Below are 8,076 nucleotides of genomic sequence, written 5' to 3'. Positions count from 1 at the left end.
GGATGAATAGTATAGTTGAATAGCTCCAAAGTAGACCACAACGGTAAGACCAACAAATAACTCACCTAGTTAGTTCAGAGTGTTGCCATAGAAATTGCCTGATAAATAGCATAAGAGTTTTCAGGAGGAGATAGCAGCTTACCCAGGCATGTGTGGAAATTCCACATAGGAGCTGTCAAAAATATATTTGAATTGATTTGGTAAAACTTATAGTGATATTAAAAGTACACATTATATGTTAAATAACCTTTTTTTGAGTTCTTAATAAATGTCTGGCCACCTAGTTAGTTCAGAGTGTTGCCATAGAAATTGCCTGATAAATAGCATAAGAGTTTTCAGGAGGAGATAGCAGCTTACCCTGGCATGTGTGGAAATTCCACATAGGAGCTGTCAAAAATATATTTGAATTGATTTGGTAAAACTTATAGTGATATTAAAAGTACACATTATATGTTAAATAACCTTTTTTTGAGTTCTTAATAAATGTCTGGAGCTGTGCTAAGCACTTTGTAGTGTTATTTGATCTTTGCAACTACTCTTATGTATTGGATATTTTTATTATTTCCATTTTGTAGATGAGGCAACTAAGGCTCACATGTGTTACGTATGATCAGAGTTGTCCAATAGATAAGGGAAAATTTGTCATTTGAATCCAATTCAGGGTGCCTCTAGAGTCCATGCTTTTTCTAAGCTCCTATCATGCACATATGCCTTCTCATGCCCTTGTACTTCAAGTGCATGATTGTGCCCATGGCCTAAGACCCAGTCTTCATTCATGTACAGACTCTACCACCCTGAGGCAGATTCTCCAGAGTGGAAGAGGGGCAAGAGCATTCTCAGATGGAGAGATGCCCTGAGAGTTAAAGTCCAGCTCTGATTGTTTTCCCCCCATAGGCAGCATCTCTCTGGTTGAAGTTGGAAGGACAAGGCTTACAGCTTGCAGACAGCTGGCCTTGCAAGGGATCCAGGCCAGACCTCTCCTAGTGCAGCTTCATTATTATTATTCTCAATGAGAAATAGATTTGATCACAGCAGCTAGAATTTATTTTAGGCCTTTGTTCCAAGAATAAATGGAGGTTTCCTGGAACTAATCATAGTGCTCTTATATTATTGGAATTGAATGTGAGAGTATCCTGGACTAAGAATATCTCAGCAGCATCTTTACCTAAACTCTTTCTATTATTTGTTTACTTTTTTTGTGGCTGTTTTACAGCATCCTTCTATTTAGGGCTTTGAATATCCAGTAAACGTGACCAAAAGGATTCTTCACACCGATTTGGCTTGAACTTATGGATGAGAGGACACAACTTGCTCTTAACTTAATTAACTTTCCTGGCACTGATCTTCTAAGAGAGAAGGACGGTTATCAAACCATCATGTTTTTTTGTAGTCAGAACTTGCAACACAAGATTTCAGGAAGGATTTTCTTAATACTTCCTGGTTCCAGAAACACTGTGGAAGATTCAGTTTTGTTTTAAGTTAATAGACAGAGCAAGATAAAGTATTTTGTTTTTTTCCAGGACACATAGTCACAACACATATTGGTCAATGAAAAAATTATGGCTGGTTTTTTACCCAACAGCTGCCTTGGGGTGGAGGAGAGAGAAGAGAGGCAGAGGGGCACTGGAGTGCAGGGGAAAGGCAGAGTTCATTTACATCCTTGCAAAAAGGTGAATTTTCTATTATGGGAGAGTTCACAGGTGGTTAGTCTTTCCAGTAGAGGTAATAAATAAGTAGAAGTAATTTGAAGTCTTCAAAGACCAATTTAAATCAGGGGAAATTACTGGACACAGCTAAGTGTGTCTGGAGCCTGGGTACTGATCCTGAGATTTGAACACATTATTTCTCCCTAATTCTTTCATTTCTTCTTCAACTACTTGTCCTTTGCTATTGTTCATTGCGTGCTTACCACTCATCAGACATGCTAAGTGTGTCTGGAGCCTGGGTACTGATCCTGAGATTTGAACACATTATTTCTCCCTAATTCTTTCTTTTCTTCTTCAACTACTTGTCCTTTGCTATTGTTCATTGCGTGCTTACCACTCATCAGACATTTTGCTAAGTGCTATATGTACATTATCTCATTTAATTTTCACAGAAGCCTGTGAGAGAAGTATGATTGTTATCACCAGTTGACAAACAAAGGAATCAAGTCTCATCAAGGATAAGTAACTTTCCCCAGATCAACAGAGGGAAAAAATAGAGCCAGAACTCAACCTCAGGACTCTTATCTCTGGTGCTAGACCTTGACCTCTCAGCCACCACCTCATACTGCTTCCTCACTACACTTTCTCTGTTCTGTGTCCCCAGGGACAGGATGAGAACTTCAGTCAATGTCGTGGGTGATTCTTTTGGGGCTGGGATTGTCTATCACCTCTCCAAGTCTGAGCTGGATACCATCGACTCCCAGCACCGAGTGCATGAAGATATTGAAATGACCAAGACTCAATCCATTTATGATGACATGAAGAACCATAGGGAAAGCAACTCTAATCAATGTGTCTATGCTGCACACAACTCTGTCATAGTAGATGAGTGCAAGGTACCTTTCCCATTCATGGATATCGAGACCTGTATATAGTAGTGCATGCTCGATTTCTTAAAAAACAAACACAGAGCCCTGCATGTATTATCGTCACATCTATTTTTCTAAAGAATCATGTAACCTAAGCTTCTGTGAGTCCCAGATCATTTAACTCTGTGTCTAACATGGTGGCAAACTAACAGGTCTGACAGGGAAAGAGCCTATCAGTTGTTTGTTTAGTCTACGTGATATGAAACAACCGTTCTGATGTCTCCTTCCATCCCACTCCACTAATTTGATCAGTTTTCTTGAATATGTTGCCCAAGAATTTGTGGTTGCTAGTTATTCTATTCCTCAAATGAAATACCAAGAGAAATACCCAACCTCATTTGATTTATATAGCATGAGTATTCCTCCTGGCTGCATATCATGTGCTGGGCAAAACTGTGCCCACGTAACTTTGCACAGCTATCTTTCTCTTCATTATTTTTGTGGAAAGGGTGAGTTTTGATCTGGAAATCACTGTGATCCAACAATAGGGAAGCAATTTCAAGTAAAGAATAACTGTCCTTCAGAACATTTATCCAGAGATGTCTTTTTAAAAACACTCCATCTCAAACACTGCTTGGCGGTGCCATCTTTCCAACAATAGGGAAGCAATTTCAAGTAAAGAATAACTGTCCTTCAGAACAGTTATCCAGAGATGTCTTTTTAAAAACACTCCATCTCAAACACTGCTTGGCGGTGCCATCTTTCCTGCAGCGTGGATGTTCTGGGCTTTCTTCCAAACTGTTGGGTGCTAAGTCTTCAATCTCAATGGGCTCTGTCTATCCTTCATTGTAATTAACTTGGCATTGTCAAAGAGTGTCATGACCAGAGTGAGGCAAACTTGGAGAAACCCTGGCAGGTGAGCAGTCAACTCTGGGGATGGTTTGCTAAAATGATTCCACATGGTAGCTGAGGACAATCTGAACCCAACACAGATCTCTGGTACCCTTTTGACTCCTGTTTATAAGGTTACATTTAATCATTAATTTATTCCCATGTTACTTTTAGCTCATTCTAAATACACACCATGGCTTCTGCCAGGCAACTAGGGGTGACACAGAAACAATTCTCTTTACTAGACTGCAACATCGGTCCAGAATTCTAGTGGAACAGCCACAGTTTTTTTCTTGTCCCCTCTACATCAGGTACATGTCTGTCATATAGTAGGTTCTTAATAAATATTTGTTGAATGTATCCTTTAACATCTTGATTTCATACTACATTTCAGACCTTTTTGCTGGACAGTTCCGTAGAGATAGTTCCTCGGTCTCTCTGTATAACAGACTACTCAACCAACCACCTGTAGACACATTGGTTGCTTAATTAGCATTTAGATCTTCAGTGATCAAACTAAGCAGGTCATGAAGATGATGAAAATGGCCCTATTGATTTAATAGCTATTTTAGCTATTTGCATTTTTAATGACATAATTGAGTTTAGCTCAGGGAAGGCTAGTTGGGCCTCACTGTTTGCTAAGTGAGGAAAGTTGACTTTTCTCATGTTAGCTCAGTTAACTGTGTTGACACTAATGTAGAAAGGAGGCAACCAGAACTGTGGAGATGAATTTACACCCCTTCTCAGAATATCTAGTCGCATTTGAACTTCCTTCTGGCCAGTTCTCAGTCTTCATTTCTCATTCTTTTAAAACTCAGAAGGGAGGTGTTAATATTTACTGCCAATGCCCCCCCTTCTGGCCTTTCCATTATCCAGGTGGTTGGAGCAGAGAGGGGTGAAATGGGTTGGGACTGGCGCCCCAGCTTTCTTTAGTCCAGCTAGGAAAGGAAATGCCAAAACACTTCTGTCCCAGCTACTTTTGAAACATAGACCCTTGTATTTGCGAACAAAAAGCAAAAAAACACCTGTCCCAAGTGCTGTCTGAATCTTCCAAAGATACCACATTGTGATTGATAATTTTGTGTGGCTATTGATCTCATTGATCACTGAGAGCCAAACAGGTGCATCAAGGTCACAGTGAACAGGAAGCTTTCTCCAGGAAGACAGTCTGTCCTTGGCAGTCTTTCTTGACAGTTCACTGAAGGGGAAACAAATTTGCTACAGCTCTGGTCAAAACTTTAACTTTAAGCATTGTTCAGTCATGTTGGTCTCTCTGTTTTCAAACTCTTGCCTGGTAATAGTACTGCAATAGCTTTTTAATTTTAATTAACTAATAATTTTTTGATTTTAATTAACTGCATGTGGAGCAGTCATTGCTAATTGCATGGTCTTTCTAAAAAATGGGGTGCTAACAGGCATTGGAGAAATGAACAGTTTTAATATACATTTGCTTGGTTCGTGAAGAGCATGCGGTTCTCTGTTTGTAGCATATTGTGTGCTCATTATGCATGCATTTCACTTCCACTTGGGTAAGAAGAAGTTCAGATTTCTTTCAAACATTGCTGCATTTGTCATGTCTCCATACCCTAATGCTTCCATAAATCCAGTCTCTCCATTATGTGGAATATCAGTCGTGGGTTTAAGTTTGCACATGGCGTTGAGGACAGACAAACAGAAGGTAAGCTAGGAAAATGACTTAGAAGTGGAGGGAAGAACCTCCCATTCTGCATAAAGGTTCAGTTCACTTTGAGCCAGGGAAACATAACATAAATGGTCTGGTAATTATATTTGACTATTAAATATCTGCATTGAAATAATATTGATATACCTTTATACCTTGTCACTTATCTCAGGCTTTTAATCCCTCTGTCTTTTCTTTTTAATTTTTAAAGCTAGCATAGTTTATTTGGTAGAGCCAAACCATCATAATTTCTGATTTTAAATTTGAACATGCATGAAATCCACCTGGTCTCATTGCAACTGAACTTTTCACATGCATGTGTAAAACTAGCTGCCTAGTTCTGGTTATTTTTTCTCTGTGGTTGTATGGAGTAGCACATGGCACTATATTTTAAGGATTATGTTATTGTGTGATGGATCTGTGGGTAGTTAGGCACCCACTACCCTAAAAGCATAGTAGAAGTTATCCCCCCAAATTACAAAGCATCTGTAGTCCCTCAGTACCCTCAAGGCAAATATGGATTTTTGAATTCACAAATAACTGTTGAAAACCAGGACAGGTTCAAAGTCAATTTGGAAGGAACTGCGCTTGAAATTAATATTTCAGTTGTGTGATGTAACCCTGGATCTGGTGCTTCTCCACATAACCCATGGGGTTTGTTTTTTTCTGGTTTGTGGCCTGTAAGCTGGATGTTGATGATAATTATTTTCAGGGAAATTAATATTTCAGTTGTGTGATGTAACCCTGGATCTGGTGCTTCTCCACATAACCCACGGGGTTTGTTTTTTTCTGGTTTGTGGCCTGTAAGCTGGATGTTGATGATAATTATTTTCAGGTAACTCTGGCAGCCAACGGAAAGTCCGCCGACTGCAGTGTTGAGGAAGAGCCTTGGAAACATGAAAAATAAGGACATGACTCTCAGCAAATTCTTGAATAAAGTCCCCAGCATATCTTATGGTAAAAGATGATATAAACAAGCTTTCTTTAAAAAGGAAAAAAATGCGTATATTTCTATGTTTACTTAATCTGTTAGCTGAGGCTTAGAGGAGCTGTCGTGAGTCAGTGATGACAGGCACAGTGCTGTGTCTTTGCCAAATAACGCTTCATAACCATCTAATTTTCTCACTTGCATTGTTTGAATGGATGCTGCTGGACGAATCGGTTTGAATTGAAGACACCTTCTTGCCAGCTTCCCTTTTCTCTCAAGACGCAGAAATGTGGATGCTCTTTTCCCAGGGGACATGACTAAAGCATGGTATTCTCCAGGGACTTGGGATAATGAGCAGACACACCGTGTGTTATTCCTTCAAGTGTTCTTCATGTCTTGCTGTGTGATGAACAAGAGATTCTGTTAGAAACCTCTAGAAGTAATTCCCCTTAAAGGTCTTACAGAGTTTGCACATGCATCGATTAAAAGCAAGTACCTGTCTTAGAGAACTCTGACAATTTATCTTCTGTGTACTCTTTAAGTTAAATGTTTCAAAGAGGAGATTAGTGGGAGCCATACTCTTAAAAGCAGCTGATTATTGAACCCATTGTGTCTCTGCCCTCCCCTGTGTAGTCTCTGTGAATAATGATTGAAACATCAAAGTATGTCCCATAATTGCCTCTAAATTTGATAATGGATTAGGAAGTATTTTACATATAACTACTGTATATATTGACAAAAGTAAGGGAGAACAGTCAACATAAATTTTAACCAGATATAAATATTCAAATTTGTTTGTTTTGCATTCACCTTGAGAGTGAAATCAAGTGAGATTATTTGGTCTACGTTTTGCTTTCTTTGCTTCGCCCATAACATGCTTGTTTGGATTTCTAACAAAGACATTTTTAATCCCCAAATTACTTCAGTCATATTCTCAATCAACCTAGAAGCCTGATCATTTTACCCTCCTCACACATGCTGGACATTTATGTTGGCTGTGCCTCTTTTAATAACATCCCTTGTTAAAACAAAACAAACAAACAAACAAAAATATTTATCTAATATGTAGAAAGCTTTTTGTTATATTATATCAAAGCACATAAAACCAGTTATAGAATATGGTTGGAAGCAGAGCCAGTCTTTCTCCCCAATCTTCTCTGCAGAAAGGAACAGAAAACAAACATCTGTGCAAAATTCTATAAAGATGATATTCCTGTGGCAGAGTCCAGGCAGCCTTGAACCATGAAGTGGGAGGGATGGCTCCACACAATTTCACAGATGGACTCTTCTTCAAGGCTGTGAAAAGTTGAAGGAATAAATGATATAATTGGCATAGCACAGTGCGTTGTATGAAGTAGGCAGCCAACGAATCCTTAATGATGGGTTATGCAAGCTAAATTTTTAAATGTCTGTACAACCATTTTCTATGGAATAGCTGACAGTATTTTTGTAAGGTTGCTGGGTTTAGGAGTTAGCTGGGGACTTGAATCATTGAGACATAGCACATTCGACTCTAAGGAGTATATAAACCTTGGTCCACAGGCAGGAGTAGGGTTTGTCATATGAGTCCAGCAAAGGGTGCTGAGATATTCATTAATAGTTATAGAATCTGAATTCTCCGAGAAGAGGGTATTTATGAACATTACATACCCTTTATTACTTACTCCTTGTGACTTCTCTCTTCCAAATCAGACACCTTTGGAACATAAAAGAGACATGGGATTCCAGTTGTTTTTGTCTCTTAAACACTAGTTATTTTGGGATAAGAATCACCTTTATGCAGTATTAAACAATGTTTTGCACTTAAAAAAAAACATTGGTTTTTACTTTCATTAGATAAACAGTTAGCATGGTGGTCAAGGTCATGCTCAAATACAGTAGTGGAAAATGCATTTTTTACAGTAGACATTGTGGGCCAAGAAGACAGTTCCTGGGCTTAGCTGTGAAGCTGTTTAGGATTGTCTTCAAGGGAGGCTCCCAAGAGCTTTTTTAAGGTGAGTAGAAGGATGTAGGCAAGGCATCTACAAGCTTGTTGTTTTCTGCTGTGGAAGGCTGACTTCT

At 38.9% G+C, this 8,076-nt stretch overlaps 1 protein-coding gene across 1 annotated transcript in view; it reads left to right on the top strand.

Annotated features, from left to right (window-relative positions):
- The window catches only part of SLC1A2 (solute carrier family 1 (glial high affinity glutamate transporter), member 2), a 153,653-nt gene extending 146,848 nt beyond the window's left edge, over positions 1 to 6,805 (top strand). Inside the window, exons 12-13 of the mRNA XM_008571827.1 lie at positions 2,311 to 2,542; positions 5,923 to 6,805. Coding sequence (XP_008570049.1) covers positions 2,311 to 2,542; positions 5,923 to 5,994 — 304 coding nt within the window. The 3' untranslated portion in view covers positions 5,995 to 6,805. The remainder of the gene's footprint in view (positions 1 to 2,310; positions 2,543 to 5,922) is intronic.
- The last annotated feature ends 1,271 nt before the right edge of the window (positions 6,806 to 8,076 follow it).

This window comes from Galeopterus variegatus, unplaced genomic scaffold (assembly GCF_000696425.1).
Source record: "Galeopterus variegatus unplaced genomic scaffold, G_variegatus-3.0.2 Scaffold725, whole genome shotgun sequence".
Classification (NCBI taxonomy): domain Eukaryota; kingdom Metazoa; phylum Chordata; class Mammalia; order Dermoptera; family Cynocephalidae; genus Galeopterus; species Galeopterus variegatus.
The sequence above is the reverse complement of the archived record's forward strand: the minus strand, read 5'-3'. Positions and strand labels throughout refer to the sequence as shown.